Here is an 18,438-nt window from a genome sequence, read left to right as displayed (position 1 = left end):
AAAGGCTTCCTTGTGAGGCCTTGGATGTACCCGACAAGACCAGACAAACAACACTTTTGTTGCCTGTCAGCTGGGCACAGCCCACTGGCTATGTGACCCAACATCATGCTCCTCACTTCTCCATGCCTCCCCTTCCTCTTCTAGCTACAGGGAAAGTGGGGCAAACTGATTGGGACACCTGGGTTGTGTGGCAAACCGGTTTAGAATGCCCTGGATGAAAAGGAACTGTTAGGCATCTCTTGTAGGAATCAAATGCTCCTGTGGGGAAACTGTTTAGTGTAAACATGAGAAATGTTTAATTTATTACATTTTTACACAAAACATTATTTTTACTGTTTGCCGTTTGGAATGAAGTGTTTTACATGTTTCTGTCACAATTCAAATAATATTATTGCTTTTATATGAACAATGTATTTACTTTACTTTCCTCACCTCATGTTCATTTGCGGTTATATGTGAATAGTTGCATTGGCTTAGAAATTAAAGCGTTTGTCTTTAGTACCTCACTGCTTCCATAAACCACATTGCTCCACTACTGTGCCAAATAGCCAACATTTTCTGTTTCACGAGACCCACTGGCTACACGACAACCCTATGAATAACTCGACAGATCAAGGAAATAAGCAGTGCGCGACAGTGAACCAGCACAAGAAAGCAAGGACACAAACCGATTGAATGTAGCACATACAACCTCTACAAGACCAATAAAGCTGCGCCAAGATGTTGCAGTAACGTGTCTGCTGCTCTCTGCCAGCCTCTGTGGCCCTAATTGAAACCAAATGTTGCAGACCTTTAATAAGCATAGCTAAAGACATGAAGAACAAGGGATAAACACAGAGGCTCGTGCAATAACAACCGGATTCCTCTGTGACACGACTTACAGTACACACCTCGGAGTGGAACACACTCTGGCCTGAAACAGATCCCACCAGACTACCTTTAGACCAATCAACCGTTCCATTCCGGAGTGCGTATAGTAACAGTGTGGTATGCAGTCAAACAACATTCTTGTGCTAGAATGATAGAATGAAAAATGTTGACGGTATGAAACAAAGCATCTTAAAGGCTCCTGTAAAATCAAACCTGTTGTCTGTGAAAGGCTGGCCATCAGTTTTGATTGAATATGGCAGTTGTTTAATGGTCAGAAGTATGTGGACGCCCCTTCAAATGAGTGGATCCAGCTATTTCATCCACACCCGTTGCTGACGTGTGTATAAAATAGAGCACACAGCCGTGCAATCTCTATAGACAAACATTGGCAGTAGAATGGCCCTTACTGAAGAGCTCAGTGACTTTCAACGTGGCACCGTCATAGGATGCCACCTTTTCAACAAGTCAGTTTGTCAAATTTCTGCCCTGCTAAAGCTGCCCCCAGTCAACTGTAAGTGCTGTTATTATGAAGTGGAAACATATAGGAGCAACAACGGCTCAGTTGTGAAGTGGTAGGCCACACAAGCTCACAGAACGGGACCGCCGAGTGCTGAAGTGCGTAAAAATCGTCTGTCCTCGGTTACAACACTCACTACCGAGTTCTACTGCCTCTGGAAGCAACGCCAGCACAAGAACTGTTCGTCGGGAGCTTCATGAAATGGGTTTCCATGGCCGAGCAGCTGCACACGGGCCTAAGAAAACCATGCTCAATGCCAAGCGTCGGCTGGAGTGGTGTAAAGCTCTCAGCCATTGGACTCTCTGGAATTCTCTGGAGTGATGAATCACGCTTCACCATCTAGCAGTCCGACGGAGAAATCTGGGTTTGACGGATGCCAGGAGAACGCTACCTGCCCCAATGCACAGTGCCAACTGTAAAGTTTAGTGGAGGAGGAATAATGGTCTGGGGCTGTTTTTCATGGTTCAGGCCGCTTAGTTCCAGTGAAGGGAAATCTTAACGCTACACCATTCTAGACGATTCTTTGCTTCCAACTTTGTGGCAACAGTTTGGGAAAGGCCCTTTTCTGTTTCAGCATGACAATGCCCCCGTGCACAAAGAAAGGGCCATACAGAAATGGTTTGTCAAGATCGTTGTGTAAGAACTTGACGGGCCCGTACAGAGCCCTGACCTTAACCCCATCGAACACCTTTGGGATGAATTGGAATGCCGACTGTGAGCCAGGCTAAATCGCCCAACATCAGTGCCAACCTCACTAAAGTTCTTGTGGCTGAATGGAAACAAGTCCCCGCAGCAATGTTCCAACATCTAGTGGAACGTTTTCCCAGAAGAGTGGAGGCTGTTATAGCAGCAAAGGGGGGGGGGGGGGGGGGGGGACCATCTCCATATTAATGGCCATGATTTGGGAATGAGATGTTTGACGAGCAGGTGTCTATACTTTTGGCCATGTAGTGTATGTTATATAGCTAACAATGATATAAGAATTATACAAACAGTATTTACTATGATTGTCCATTACAACAAAAATAAAATGCCATTTCACTACAGATTTGATAACATTGATTGCTTGTCTTTACGCGGCTATAGATATATATATATATAAAAAACGATTTGTCATAGTGACTCTTTCAGCATTAACTATATGAGAATATAAAACAATCAATATATATTTATTCTCTGCTAGAGAACCTATATAAGATATAAAAACAAATTCAAGAGTGAAAAATAATTTGTAAGGGCTAATATTTTACATCACAATATGGAAACATTTTACAAAAGGCTGAGGCACAAGTCATCTTCCTCGGTCAACCTCATCAGCCCATCTGCATATTGCAGACAGTGCCCCCTTGTGGCATTTTGAGCACAGTACCCTAACGTGGCAAGTCCCATTGGCTTTCATTAGAACAGGCAGTTCATGCACTTGACGGCTTTGCTGCCGTAGTCGAGGCACTCCGGGCCGATGCATTCACAGCAGGCGTTATGGAACCAGCGGTACTTGGAGCCGCCCATGGACTCGCAGTACTGCTTGCACTGGCGGATGGACACGCAGTCATCAAAGTACACCACAGTGCACATGTTATCTGTGGAGGGGGGGGGGGGGGGGGGAAACATGGAGAAATAAGCCTTTGAATACAACAGGCAAATATTAGCAATAACATGCTTAAGCGATATATTGTAGTCTTCACTTTACTTTTATGACAGTAGTCTTAAGCACAAAAGAAGCAAAGTTCTGTTAGTACACCTCTATGTATCGTATCAAATGTATTTAAATGTAAAAAAAAATAATTAAAAAAAAAAATCACAAAATGAAAGTCCACCTCCACCATGTGACCTTCCATAGTTTGAACTATTGTACCACAAGTATGTGTTAGCCAGCTGAGCTAAAGCCTAGTAGAGCCTAACCTCTTGATAGACATGCATCATCCATACTATGCTAAAGGGCTGCATGTGTGCGGCTTGATTTAAGCCCATGTGTTCATCTCTGCCGCCCCACACTCATCCCACCTCATAAGGTTGAGGGCATCCCCCACTGCTGGAGGCCTGACTAATGAGCGTGTTTTCCCAAAGGGAAAACAGATCTGGGTCACAGGTTCACAGAGCGGATACGTAAGGAGCTCGCTCACCCCCCCGCCACAGATTCCTAGTCAATTAGAATCACTAGGACCAGAGGCTGAGGAGAGGACAACTGGAGCGGATGCACATGAAAGTTCACTAGGCCAGCAGCAATATACTCAATAATTTACAGGGCTGCTTGGTTTTCAAATAGCGGCCTGCTAAAACCATCAAACGAAAGCCAAGGCCCTGAGATCTCATAAGCTTTTATGGAGGGGTCGAGCCACAGAGCTCAGTTCAAAGCAGCCTTAGCCATGAGTTCATTATAGCTTAGCCCTCCCCTCCTAAAATAATATGGTCCCTGCCAGGGGGATGAGTTAGGGAACTCATGGGGGTTCCCTAAAATAGTGTGTTGGATCAAAGTCCATAAATTTAGAACTTATGGTTTGCCCAATCTGCCCAGGTTAATACCCCTAAAGCCAATTGGGCTGTCCTGATTTGTTATGGGACTGGGACACACACACACACACACACACACACACACACAGAGTACCAGTCAAAGGTTTGGACACCTACTCATTCAACGGGTTTTTATTTGGACTGTTTTCTACATTGTAGAATAATCGTGAAGACATCAAAACAAGGAAATAACACATATGGAATCATGTAGTAACCCAAAAAAAGTGTTAAACAAATCAAAATATGTTTTAAATTCTTTCAAAGTAGCCACCCTTTGCCCTGACAGCTTTGGACACTCTTGGCACTAGCCTTTTAAAATTATAAACTTGGATTAGCTAACACAACGTGCCATTGGAACACAGTAGTGATGGTTGCTGATAATGGGCCTCTGTACGCCTATGTAGATATTCCATAAAAAAGCAGCCGTTTCCAACTACAGTAGTCATTTACAACATTAACAATGTCTACACTGTATTTCTGATCAATTTGATGTTATTTTAATGGACAGAAAATGGACAAAGTGTGCTTTTCTTTCAAAAACAAGGACATTTCTAAGTGACCCAAACTTTTGAACGGAAGTGTATATATAAATAAAATAGTATATTGCAATGTGGAATCTTCAGAGTCTGTTTTTCTGATGAACTGAGTTTAATACTCTGATAACAGGCACCTGCATGAGACTGTATGATGTGTCTATGTTTTATTCTCTTATTAAATTAGTACACAGCAGCTATTAGCATCCCCATAATTCAACCCCCTCACCCCTCCCTACCTTCAGTACTTTGGGTGTTATCGTAGCTGGCGTGGATACTGTTCCCAGGCAGGGAGACATTTTGGTGCTGGTCCTCCATGGTCTCCAGGAAGGACACCAGGTTCTCGTGGTAAGATAGTTCCTCGGCCACGGGGAAGGACACCACCATCATGTTGATGGGCGCTTCGCCCTCGGTGAGGGCGCGGAACAGTGAGGGGATGGGTCGGTAGAGTTCCTCCACCGTGCTTTTGGAGGTAGCTGGAGTGTCACTGTAGTTCCTAGGGTTACACATCCCTGTGAGGGGAGACAGGAAGCAAGATAGTAAATATTGAAATAAATAAAATATTACAATAAATGACTGATAATCAGTAAACCACTATTCTTCTCTTGTTCAAATTACCTTGACTAACCTGTACCCCAGCACACCAACAAATTACCCCCTGTTTATCCTCATTATTGTTATTTTATTGTGTTACTTTTTATGTTTATTTATTTTTACTTTATTTAGTCAATATTTTCTTAACTATTTTTTTTAAACTGCATTTTGGTTAAGGGCTTGTAAGTAAGCATTCCACGGTAAGGTCTAACCTGTTGCATTCGGCGCATGTGACAAATAATATGTGATTTGATACTCAACATTCACTGTCTGATGGATGCAATATCTTCAACAATCAGTGAATAAAGGACATAGACATGGAAGGATTTGAAGCAAATGATGATGCAAAAATCAAATACCCACCCTCATTAACCTCATCCATTCTGACACCTCATTAACCTCATCCATTCTGACACCTCACTAACCTCATTCATTCTGACACCTCATTAACCTCATCCATTCTGACACCTCATTAACCTCATCCATTCTGACACCTCATTAACCTCATCCATTCTGACACCTCACTAACCTCATCCATTCTGACACCTCACTAACCTCATCCATTCTGACACCTCACTAACCTCATCCATTCTGACACCTCACTAACCTCATCCATTCTGACACCTCATTAACCTCATCCATTCTGACACCTCATTAACCTCATCCATTCTGACACCTCATTAACCTCATCCATTCTGACACCGGTTCTTGTTTGTCCTTTCCAATATGCTCACAGCTGCACCTAGTCCGTGGCACCTACCCACACAGTCGCAGCACTCCTCCCACAGTGTGCCAAGACAGAGCATACACTCTTTACAGCACGAGCAGTTCCCATCCGAGGGCCTGCACTGACACAGCTCCTGTACATCACAAAACACACACAGTCAGGACTGATAGGAGAGACATTCTGCAACAATATGGTATAATCCTTCTATCATGTTGTGCACAGGTGTGTTAGTAACACTCAGACAATGCAGTAGCCTCAGTCAGGCTTCAGTCGTAACATGAGTAGAGCAAAAACAACATAAGAGAGTTTATTTATATTGGTGTGTATCGAGCACATCATAGTTGATACAACGGCAAGAAAATAAACCATATAATATCCTGTCCCTATTTAGAAATCACTAGGGAGAGGATTTGTGTGTGCGCGAGCGGTGACTGTGTGTGTGTGTGTGTTTGTTTTACTGCGTATGCTTGAGGTTTCCACCGGAGTGAGTGGGCCGACCTCAAGTTGCCTGTTCTGTGACTCCTCCAGTGCAGAGCGGTTGAAAGGGAGAATAGAGGTTAAATTCCAGATGTGCAAAAAGATGGCGCTAACTGAGCCCACAGTCAAGTGTGGTTGTGGCAGCACCTTGCCTGACAACTCAAACTGAATTTTCCCACTGCTCTACATTCACTACATACTTCAAACTGAGACCACCATAAATTACTTCAATGATGGCAATGTCAAAATGAGGGGTGTTGTACAAAACAAATCAGAGTATCAAAGCCAATAAAAATGCTGCTTTACCCACATGTGTTCTGGCTCTGGACCAATCGGAACGGTTAGAATGTGTTTGCGTTCTATAAATCATCAGAGAGGTACGCCAGACTTATTTTGGAGAAGAAACTAAAGTCTGTGAAGTAGCGTTTGGCTGGCGCAAGGGAGTTTGGGTAGCCAGGCAAAGACCAATGCTCAGGGAAAGTACACATATATACAGTACCAGTCAAAAGTTTGGACACACCTGCTCATTCAAGGCTTTTTCTTTATTTTTACTATTTTCTACATTGTAGAATAATAGTGAAGACATCAAAACTATGAACTCATATGAAATCATGTAGTAACCAAAACAGTGTTGAAGAATCTCAAATATATTTGAGATTATTCAAAGTAGCCACCCTTTGCCTTGATGACAGATTTGCACACTCTTGGCATTCTCTCAACCAGCTTCATGAGGTTGTCTGGTATGCATTTCAATTAACAGATGTGCCTTGTTAATTTGTGGAATTTAAATTTCTTCTTAATGCATTTCAGCCAATCAATCAGTTGTGTTGTGACAAGGTAGGAGTGGTATACAGAAGATGGCCCTATTTGGTAAAAGACCATATTATGGCAGCTCAAATAATCAGAGAGAAACGACAGTCCATCATTACTTGAAGCTCAGTCAACATTTCAAGAACTTTTAACGTTTCTTCAAGTGCAGTCGCAACAACCATCAAGCTCCATGATGAAACTGGCTCTCATGAGGACTGCCACAGGAAAGGAAGACCCAGAGTTACCTCTGCTGCAGAGGATACGTTCATTAGAGTTACCAGCCTCAGAAATCGGCAGTTAACTGCACCTCAGATGGCACCTCACAGAGTTTAAGTAACAGACACATCTCCACATCAACTGTTCAGAGGAAACTGCGTGAATCAGGCCTTCATGGTCGAATTTCTGCAAAGAAACTACTACTAAAGGACACCAATAATAAGAAGAGACTTGCTTGGGCTAAGAAACACGAGCAATGGACATTAGACCGGTGGAAATCTGTCCTTTGGTCTGATGAGTCCAAATTTGCGATTTTTGGTTCCAACTGCCGTGTCTTTGTGAGACGCAGAGTAAATGAACAGATGATCTCCGCATGTGTAGTTCCCACCGTGAAGCATGGAGGAGGAGATGTGATAGTGCTTTGCTGGTGACACTGTCAGTGATGTATTTAGAATTCAAGGCACACTTAACCAGCATGGCAACCACAGCATTTTGCAGCGATAGCGCCATCCCATCTGGTTGCACTTAGTGGGACTATCATTTGTTTGTCAACAGGACAATGACCCAACACACCTCCAGGCTGTGTAAGGGCTATTTGACAAAGAAGAAGAGTGATGGAGAGCTGCATCAGATGACCTGGTCTCCACAATCACCCGACCTCATCCCAATTGAGATGGTTTGGGATGAGTTGGACAGCAGAGTGAAGGAAAAGCAGCCAACAAGTGCTCAGCATATGTGGGAACTCCTTCAAGACTGTTGGAAAAGCATTCCATGTGACTACCTCATGAAGCTGGTTGAGAGAAAGCAAAGCTATCATCAAGGCAAAGGGTGGCTACTTTGAAGAATCTCAAATATAACATATATTTTGATTTGTTTAACACTTTTTTTGGTTACTACATGTGTTATTTCATAGTTTTGATGTCTCCACTATTATTCTACAATGTAGAAAATAGTCAAAAAGAAAAACCTTTGAATGAGTAGGTGTGTTCAAACTTTTGACTGGTACTGTATCTCCATTGGCTATCTCATGTACAGCCAAGGTAGACTAGGCTAAATCCTTTGAGGACACTGTGCAGCTGTAAATTGAAAACCTTCACTTCATTGTAGCCCTGCCAACTCAGCAAGTTATCTCCCCTCTCTGTTAGTTGAGGGATCCCAGCAACTGTCATGGTTTAATGTGCTTTTCCAGTACAAAGAGAATACTGTGATCACAGCAGAGAATTCAGGTTCATGCAAAATGACTTCAGACATACAGAGGAAATGCATAGTGGGAGGCTAATCACATTTTAGATTAACACCAAGGAGTAAAATGTTGTCATAATATTGTATGGTAGGCGAACTTTACTCTGAAAAGACAACAATCCCTTATAGAATTTGCATAGAGTTATCTCAACGTGACTTAGAAACATTTTATTAGTGAGTGAACCTAATGCCTTTCGGAAACGTCACACTAAGCGCTTAGCCTTCTTAATTGAATGACGCCTTTCCAAAAACGCTATATGCTAAGAGTTTAGCCTTCTTACCTGAATGAGACATTTGCTGACATCACTGGCACAGAGAGCCTTGTTGCAGGCTGTGGTCATGGAAAGTCCCGAGAGAAGGAAAATAAGTGCAGTGGATAGTAAGATTTGAGTAGACTTCATTCCGACAAGCACGAAACAGTAACCTGAACCGACAAAACAGAGACAGACAATAACTTAGAATGTACCCCTTATTCAATGAGGTAACACAAGACGTCATACGGGCACAAACATACTAATAAAATACAGGAAAAGTCGTGTCAAGGAACCATCCCTTTGATTAAATTGTTATGGTAAATTACCCGCTTGCTTCAAAAGGAGCATCATTCATTTTCTACACAAACCCAAAGTCATCAAACCCATTGCAATGCAAAAAGACATTGGTTTCTCACTTGCTGGCAACTCAATTCTAATAAAGGTTGCGGCGCACTGTCATTAAAACATCTGAATACGTTTCAAATACATGTTCAAACGTTGTATACATATTACGGTAGTCTAATTCAATAATAGCATGTTTATCATTCCAGTAGTGCAACACTAAGACTTCAGGGTTACATAAGGAAGGAATGGTACATTTTATCCTAAAATTAAACACTTTGGATACATTGTATGAAAAGTCTTGACACTTTTCAGGCTGCGTTTATGGACGAGCCTCGTGTTTTGGAGAGGCAAATACGCTACCCAAAGCTATAAACACCTTTTCTCAACATGAACTAACTAGGAAGAAAGAAGGATGGACTTTTTTTTTGTCTTGGTAAAGAACCCACACCAAGGAACCATAGAAGTAGTAAATAAACGTACCTTGCCCAAATAGTCGATTCTTGCTCCAGAGGTGAACGTTTCTTACCTTTGTTTACCTATTACTTTTCCGAATTAAAGCATGTTCTTCTGTTCTGATGGCGTGACTCTCCCCTCTGGCTAAACAAAGCAGACAGTGGTAGGCAAGCGCCTTAAAGATACAGTTACCATTTCAGGCTGCAGGCACAGTAGCCCCGCAGCTCAGGTGAACCCGAGCCAAGACAACTATGTCTGCTGGCATCATATCATATGCCATTTCTACTTGTTGTGTGTTGATCTGATTTGTTTAGCTATATTCCACTGTACATATTTATTAGATTGTTACTTAGTAAATAGTAGCAACCATTTTGAAAGATACTTCTGATCAATTCACTGATCATAATAGCCAGAAGAGGACTGGGCATCACTCTCTGAGCCTTGTTCCTTTCTAGGTTCCTTTCTACCTGGCCAGTATGTTTCTGCCTCTGCATTGCTTGCCTTGGGCTTGGTATCTGTTAAGAACTTTGCAACTGCTGATGTAAAAAGGGCTTTATAAAATAAATGTAATGATCAATAATATTATTAATTATGTAGGCTATATAAAAAAAAGTCATCGTTTACAATATTGAGAAATTAAATAGCAAATTGTAGGCTAGACTATGACTGAATAAATTAATAACTGGATATTTCATAATGCATTGCGAATAGTGATGAACGAAGACTAGGTTACTTTGGTTTACTTTATGGCATTCAATGAAAATAACCTACTTGTTACATTGTTGCCCCTTTTGTAAGCAGTAGCTGCCACACTTTGTCGCGATGTATCGTTATAGAATGAAAAGGCAACTCACGGGATTCCGTAGTCAAACCCCGATGACGAAAGGGTCTCCTGAAACCAGTAACGCTAGCACCCAGCGCTAGCTACAGCAACATCTCACTATATTTTAGTCAGTAGTATGTTTAATACTCATCGTTGAATTACATTGTTAGCTAGTTTGGACCAGATGGCTGCGAAAATCAACGAGGCGCACGACCACATTGCCAAGGCTGAAAAATAGTAAGGAAATCGTGCTAGCTAACGTTAGCCAATTTAGCTGTATTGCTTTTGAGCATTTTATTTCAGTAGGTAGCCAGTTCCATAGTATTAACTAGTCTATATTGTAAATATACCTATTTACAACACAAGTAGGAAGGAAATTATATTTCTAGTTAAGCATATGCTATTTATCTTGCCACTCTATACAGGATTGGAAGCCAGTTGAGCTGGCTGGCTAACGTTAGCCTCTTCCTGCGCTGCAGTTATTCCTGACAGTATCACTGCATAAATAATAGCACGCCCACATCTGTATTAAACCCCATGTTAAATCCAAATAGACAACCCTGGTGTTATGTTTTCACTGAATATAATGCCCTTTCCCCCAAAGTTTAAGGACCAGTTTCATGAAATGGAAGCCTGACTATGACAGTGCTGCATCAGAGTACTCAAAAGCAGGTATTGTATTAAAGGCTATTTATTACACTATTCAATACACCTGAAAACATGTTCCCTTCGACAACGACTGGTGAGCACTAGCCAAGTAAAACTACGTTTTAAAAAAAACCTTTATTTTATGTTCCATTCAACTGTTGATGTGATGTACATCATGGAGTTTAGTTTTACTTGGCTAGTTGGGCAATAACACACTGTCAGTATTATGATGCTAGATTGCACTTAATGTTGCTCAAGTTGTCCAATGACATAGCTATTTATTATAAACTGGGTGGTTTGAGCACTGAATGCTGATTGGCTGACAGCCATGGTATATCAGAGGTATACCACAGGTATGACTAAACATTTCTTTTTACAGCTCTAATTAAGTTGGAAACCAGTTTATAATAGCAATAAGACACCTCAGGGGTTTGTGATACATGGCTAATATTAGGGGTGCAACTTTGGTTTTAGAAGTGGGGGGGGACATAATAATAATTATTATTATTATAAAACATTTTTACCCAGTCGGATAAACACTGCAAATAGCCTACCTGACCACTCGGAGGCGTCCACATGGTCCTAAAGCACACCGTTGCCTCGTTTTGAAATCACATTACAATGATAAAACTGGGGGGGGGCAAAAACATGCAATTTCAGAATGTTGCGCCCCTGGCTAATATACCACAGCTTAGGGCTGTGTCCAGGCACTCTGCGTTGTGTCGAACATAAGAACAGCCAATATCCGTGGTATATTGGCCAAAACCACACCCCCTCGGGCCTTATTTCTTAATTATAAATGCCTAATGAAGCATTCCCTCCTCCATCTTCCAGCTGTTGCCTTTAAAAATGCCAAGATGCTTGAAGAAGCGAAGGAGGCATACCTGCAAGAGGCAGAAGCCCATACCAACAACAAAACGTATCCTTTCAATGCTCACTTCCTATAGCGGGCTAGGCTTATCACACAATTTCAACAACCATGAATGCTCTCGCAGTAGTCTTGGAAATCTCAGACCTAGGGCATTGTTAATGTGGGTCTGCCATGGGAGACTACTTTCACAGGGTTGTTTGACAGTTAATGTAGGGATTTTATATGCTACATTTGAACAACATTGACTACAAATCTCATATAAACATCAATGTTTTCTTTAACTTAACTAAATGTTCAGACTATTCCATGCTGCCAAGTGAGTATGAAAGATATGTCTCATGTAATGCTATTCATAGAGTCCTAATGATGTACAATAGACACTGGTTGGTCTACTTTTGTCTGTATTGGATGTTGCTAAGGAGACATTTCTGTTGCAGAGCACTTGAAGCAGCTGGTATGATGCTTAAGGTTAGTGTTAATGTGATAAACAGTATCTACACTCATACATTGTTATCAGACGTCGGATCAAATTTGCTGTTATTTTTATTCCATAGTTTTAACTCTCTTGTTGCCCACTTCAGGATTAAAGCCATTGTTGTTAGTCAGACACTTGACACACGACTACTGTTTTAGTTGTCCTATTAACTACTTACTGAAGCTAATCATTGACAGACATGTGTTTCTCTCCAGGACATGCAGAGGATACCAGAGGCTATCCAGTACATTGAGAGAGCAAGCATGATGTATGTAGAGAACGGCACACCAGACACTGCAGCCTTGGCCCTCGACAGAGCTGGAAAGTACGTAGCCAATATTGATCATCATAGATGGGCTCTAGAAAGTAATTCCCTGTCATCATTGGCATGTCACTAAACGTATTGATGATGCTGATACTTGTTTTTAGTCCTTGTTTTGATGCTCTTTTAAAAAAAATATATATATATATATTTTTATAAAGTTAAAAGGCGTACCTTTCTTTTTTTTTGTAGGCTAATCGAATCACAGGATCTAGCAAAAGCAGTGGATCTGTACCAGAAAGCTGCATCAGTGTTTGAGGTACAGCTATATGAGTTCAATATTTGATACTACAGAAGACCAGAAATCATTGTGTTGCTTCCATGCCACTTCCTCGGTTCAGGGTCACATTTGTAGGGATCTCACTTATTGCATGGCACTTATTGCATGACAATATTAACACAGTCCTATTTTATATTGAATACATTATAATGTTGTAACGGTAATGCAATGTGATCAAATCAATTGAAGCAGTATTGATATGGTGAATGCATATTTCTGCAGAACGAGGACCGTCTACGTCAAGCTGTGGAGATGCTGGGGAAATCATCAAGACTGCTCGTCAGGCAACACAAGTAAATTCTCACTTGCTTGACAGATTTTTCTACATGTCCTACTCATTCCCTACCCACTAACTGTGTTTTTGTCCGTCAGGCTTGATGAAGCAGCAGTGTCGATTCAGAAGGAGAAGAACATGTATAAAGAAATAGAGAATTACCCAACGTGTTTTAAGGTGCGTTTTACTTATTTAACCTGATTAAGAAAATTGACTGTGTGTTGAAACCAAATTGTTGCCTGTGTATTTTCTTATCTCCAGAAAACCATTGCCCAAGTGCTAGTCCACCTTCACAGAAATGACTTCGTAGCAGCAGATAAATGTGTTCGAGAGAGTTACAGGTACTGACGTCACTTTTTTACCTTTTATTTAACTAGGCAAGTCAGTTAAGAACAAATTCTTATTTACAATGACGGCCTACACCGGACGACGCTAGACCAATTGTGCGTCGGATTCGAACCAGGAACTGTAGTGCACTGAAATGCAGTGCCTTAGACCGCTGCGCCACTCGGGAGCTATAATTTAAAATGAAGCAATAAGGCCAATATACCACAGCTAAGGGTTTTTCTTACAAATGACAAAAGGTGGAGTGCCTGGATACAGCCCTTAGCCGTGGTATATTGGTCATATACCACAAACCCCAGAGGTGCCTTATTGCGATCATAAACTGGTTACCAATGTAATTAGAGCAGTAAAAATACATGTTTTGTCATAGCCATGTTATACTGTCTGATATACCATGGCTGTCAGCCAATTAGCATTCAGGGCTCAAACCACCCAGTTTATAATTAAAGATAAATAGGAAAGTAATTTATGACTTATGTTTGACTAACCATTCTAACCACTACTCTTAGTCTGCCGGGCTTCAGTGGGAGCGAGGACTGTATTGCCTTGGAGCAACTCTTGCAGGGCTATGACGAGCAGGATGAGGACCAAGTGCACCGCGTCTGTAACTCGCCCTTATTCAAGTATATGGACAATGATGTGAGTGTGGTGCCTAGAGCCTACTATGTAACCAACGTTTATTTCAAAGCATGTCATCACAACTTGTGAGTGTCTACTTTTAAAATTGGTGTTCAGGGGTGTATTTAGTAGTCGGATTCCGTTTAAAAACATTTAGTCTGTTACAAAATGTTTCACAAACAAAAAACGTTTACTCTAGGAAGAAAATGCAATGAAACGGAGAGGGAGGCGGACCTTCTTGAATTTGTCAAATAGAAACACTTTTTTTTTGTTGCAAAATATTTTCCTTTGGACTAAACAGTTTCCATTGCAAAACGTTTTGCAGCAGAATCCGATTAATGAATACACCCCTCTTTACTGTCTCCTTTGATCACGTTTAAGGACTTTAAAAGGTATGGAATCATGAGCTGTCATTTCTATATGAAACCTCTCTCCTAGCCACCCCATAGATGAATTTCCAGGCTAGGCTGAGCAATACAAAGTCAGAGAAGTAGTTTATTAATAGACACAATAGCAGTCCACTGCTTTTTAAAATGTTATTTTTTACCTGCGTCACCCCTCTAGACCCTGCTTGCTTGTTGTTTTTGTATGATTTATCTTTTCAATTATCATAATATTTGGGAAAAACCTCTCCTGATCTATTTCTGAAAGATACACACACACACCTGATTCAAACCAACCAAGGGTTTTCTGATTCGTTAATTAGTTGAATCAGCAAAAACATGGAACTGGCTGGGGGGGTACTCAAAGAGAGATTTGGAATACACTCTTCTGAGAAACATATACTGTAGAGACCACTAACTTGCCTTAACCTGAACAAAGTGCCAATGGTCTTGCAGTATGCCAAGTTGTCCGTCAGCCTGAGGGTTCCAGGGGGTGGTAAGAAGAAGGCGCCAGCTGCCGATGCTGCGGAAGGAGGAGCTGGTGCCGGAGAGGCTGACGAGGATGAGTATGCCGGTGGGCTATGTTAGCCACAGAACCTGGACTTCCTGTCTGGACCAGAACACTTCCTGTTGCCTGTTAGGAGGGGAGTTTGAATCTTCCACAGCCTGTCCTCTCATTCTGAGCATGTCAGGGGGTTGTGAACTCTGCCTTACTCTCCCATCTCCAGAATCCAAGCAACAGCTGCAGGCACTCGGACCATCAAGCATAACGAGTTGTGCTCAGAACAGTAACATAAGCATGGTAACATCGATGTGGAAAATAATCACATACTACTCAATGATTGAATATATATTATTTGTCCCTTTTTGGGGTTTACTGTGGTTGTAAAATATTGTTTATTTTGCTGCATTTATTGTGATATAAAATATTATATTGCTTTTGTTGTATTTGCCTCAGTGGATTGATCAGTGATGTTTTTTATCTTTTAAATCTACAACCGTATGCTACAAGATACACAGTGTGAAAATGTAACTTACAATCTAAAAATGCTGTGCCTCAATGATTGATGTGTAAAGGGGGGGGATGAATCCATTTCTATAGTATAAAGTGTTAAACAGCTATTTCAGTTGCTATTGTCTGTGTGAAGGCTACACTCATATATGGAATCAAATGAATGCTGAGAAAATAACATAGTGGGTAAATTAGTATAAAGTTATTTATTTTTTTGTTTCGTCAGGATTTCAGAATGCCTTTCCACAGTTTTCATATGGCTATGCTTTTTAACCAACTGAAAGATAGAAATGATGATTCCTGTTTACAACTAATCTTAAAATGTGTGTCAAGTATTGTGGAGCATGCAGGCTGGATGTTTGTGGCATGCCCTCTTGTGTTTTTACTGAATAAAATGGCAGCAACATTCTCAACATTCAGCTTTCAAACATGTGCTTTATGCTCAGGTCGCTGAACCACAATAACACCACAAACTGGATTCCTTACACTATGGAGGTGCACAGACATTATGTATCTTCTTTCTCATGACAATAAACCAATCTATTCACTTACACTTTGTATTGCATGGATATGATCACATTTTGGTTGACCATGTGAACTTAACACTAACAATGTAAATAAAATAAAAAAAAGGGTTTTTCAAGCAATACAGGTTACAAGCTTAAAACAGAATGGCTGAATTGAGGCCCTCCTATTCTCAAATCACAGGTCTTCATAGGGGTTCCATGAACATGGACATACTCCATGATATGACAGAAATACTCAGTGTTCATCACATCACTGTTTTTCCCTTTTTAGTTTCTCCTAGGTGTCCTACAGGTTTAAAAAACAAAACAACGTATTCCCGTTCTGGTGAGATGATATTCATTTCCTGAGAACGACAGCTCCATTTGATTACTCTTCAGAAACATCATAATAACGGCAACAAAGTATCTTAACTTGTTTTCCATGTCCCAACCTCTCGCTGTTGTCTTGCTGGAAAAGTCAAAGCACATCCAGTAGGCTACTGTAAGGGAAAATATCTTGGACAATACAAGTGGCTAGTGTCTCTGTCGCTGCCCCCTTCTCTTCCGTGTAGCTCAAGATAACATGTCTGTTCAAGTTCACAGCCAACTATCTGGACAGTATATTGCACAACCCATGGTTCATGTTTCCCAATAGGAAAAAGGCCAGACGTCTGTGTCATCTCTAACACACTGACTGACTGATGGCTGCAAATCTTTAGAGATGCACTTAAAGAGTACAATAAAAAAAACTGCTTCTGCAGTCACCTTTCATGTGTAGGTCACATTGTTTCACTGTAGGCTCGATAGGGAGATGGTTCTTATCACAGTCACACCAAAAGACAGGGAGCGCAACAAGCTAGCTTGGAACTTCCTGCTGGATTGTGCTTTTTTTGTTGTTAGGAGAGCCACTAGGTGGCTCTCTCACTTTGTTTTCTGGTCCCTGGTCCACTTGATCATAGTCTCTGGTGATCGGTACAGGAAGATGAGCTTGGCATACAGGTCTTCCTCCAGTTCCAGCTCGCCCGTCTCTCTGACCAGGAAGATGTCGGTACACAGCTTCAAGATGCGGTCCACGACAGGCAGCTCCTCGAACATGATGGAGTGCGAGATGCCGCTGAAGAACTCGCGCACAAACTTTCCGATGACGAGCACCACCGAGGCGTAGAGACCCATGATCCTGTCGGTGAGCGACGTAACACATTATATAAGCCTTGTAATTATACATTATAAAGGCTCATACGTGCTTATAACAAGTAATAAACCACTATAAATGCAGGATCCCTTTTTAGAAAGCAAGTCCAGGGTTGTGTCCAGTAGGCACAAAACAATATTTTGAAACAAGGTGGTCCTGCCTGACCTTAAACAGTAAGAAATGCAAATTTTCATTTTTCGCTGCTTAACGTTTTACTAAGGTCTACTGAAAACAACCCAAGTCACACTGTCAGATATCCCTCCACTCACCCATATCCTGCCAGGAAGCCCAGACTGGGCGGGCTGACTTTGTCACTAAACACATACAGCTGGAGGCCCGCCTCTCTCTTCTTCCCAACTGCCGCACCCCTCATCTGGATCTGTCCCGCCGACGGCTGGTCTACGATCCACCACTCCTGGATCTCTCCACTGCTGTTGTGGGTTCTCTCCAGGGCTAGCAGGATGTTCTTGTAGCTATTGTCTGAAAGGGAGATAATATCATTAATGCTACATCAGCAGTCAGTAATAAGAGGGGGATGTTTCAGTTTGAAACAGTGTCAAAATAAGAAATGTAGAAGTGTTAATTTCACATACAATGTAAATCTGTCTATGAACATCTATTCACTGTATTTGAAGTCTATTCAAGGATGTGTACATTTTTAAAAAAAATTAACCTTTAGTTAACTAAGCAAATTCTTATTTTCAATGACAGCCTAGGAACAGTGGGTTAACTGCCTTGTTCAGGGGCAGAACGACAGCTCGGGGATTCGATCCAGCAACCTTTTGCCGCCCCAAATGACCTTTATAGAGGAATTACCTTTATAGAGTTGTTCTATAGGTTTGGCATTGGAGTCACTGGGAGCTCTGAGGAAGCATGGGAAGACTTGTTCTATCACACTGGAGAAGAGAGGGGAGAAAGAGATCTAAAAAAAATGTCCATAGTGCATTGACATGGTTGGGTAACTAATTACATTAAATCTGATTACAACAACAAAAAATGTACCTGTAATCAGTTATGTTACTAGCAAAAACATAATATTTTTATTTCTCAATGACATTAAATTTAGCATTGAAAAAAGGCGCAAGTTTAAATTTGTTCCACCTAAGTGAGTCTAAGTCAGAGACCACTATGATGACACAC

General features: G+C 41.4%; 3 protein-coding genes across 4 annotated transcripts in view; 1 reads left to right on the top strand and 2 right to left on the bottom strand.

Annotated features, from left to right (window-relative positions):
* Positions 1-272: 272 nt before the first annotated feature.
* Positions 273-9,718, bottom strand: LOC139420180 (twisted gastrulation protein homolog 1-A-like). The gene is made up of 5 exons (XM_071169969.1): positions 9,577-9,718; positions 8,779-8,921; positions 5,786-5,885; positions 4,671-4,943; positions 273-2,967 (listed from the first exon to the last, which is right to left on the bottom strand). Exons 2-5 carry the CDS (start codon positions 8,896-8,898, stop codon positions 2,786-2,788), a joined length of 675 nt encoding a protein of 224 aa, XP_071026070.1. The 5' UTR covers positions 8,899-8,921; positions 9,577-9,718; the 3' UTR covers positions 273-2,785.
* A 685-nt stretch (positions 9,719-10,403) lies between these two features.
* LOC139420186 (gamma-soluble NSF attachment protein-like) lies at positions 10,404-16,151 on the top strand. Of its 2 annotated transcripts, XM_071169984.1 has the most exons (12): positions 10,412-10,609; positions 10,977-11,044; positions 11,855-11,939; positions 12,190-12,207; positions 12,329-12,359; positions 12,582-12,691; positions 12,881-12,947; positions 13,191-13,261; positions 13,341-13,419; positions 13,504-13,583; positions 14,097-14,226; positions 15,045-16,151. In XM_071169984.1, exons 1-12 carry the CDS (start codon positions 10,557-10,559, stop codon positions 15,174-15,176), a joined length of 924 nt encoding a protein of 307 aa, XP_071026085.1. In that variant the 5' UTR covers positions 10,412-10,556; the 3' UTR covers positions 15,177-16,151. The 2 variants fall into 2 exon arrangements, with proteins under 2 accessions (XP_071026086.1, XP_071026085.1); XM_071169985.1 differs by lacking the exon at positions 12,190-12,207 and having other exon boundaries at positions 10,404-10,609; positions 12,314-12,359.
* LOC139420182 (piezo-type mechanosensitive ion channel component 2-like) overlaps positions 15,791-18,438 on the bottom strand; it is a 213,827-nt gene continuing 211,179 nt past the window's right edge. The window contains exons 50-52 of the mRNA XM_071169970.1: positions 18,115-18,194; positions 17,568-17,778; positions 15,791-17,283 (exon numbers count right to left, since the gene is read on the bottom strand). Of these exons, the coding sequence (XP_071026071.1) occupies positions 17,028-17,283; positions 17,568-17,778; positions 18,115-18,194 (547 nt within the window). The 3' untranslated portion in view covers positions 15,791-17,027. The remainder of the gene's footprint in view (positions 17,284-17,567; positions 17,779-18,114; positions 18,195-18,438) is intronic.

Source organism: Oncorhynchus clarkii, chromosome 11 (genome assembly GCF_045791955.1).
Source record: "Oncorhynchus clarkii lewisi isolate Uvic-CL-2024 chromosome 11, UVic_Ocla_1.0, whole genome shotgun sequence".
Lineage (NCBI taxonomy): Eukaryota > Metazoa > Chordata > Actinopteri > Salmoniformes > Salmonidae > Oncorhynchus > Oncorhynchus clarkii.
The sequence above is the reverse complement of the archived record's forward strand: the minus strand, read 5'-3'. Positions and strand labels throughout refer to the sequence as shown.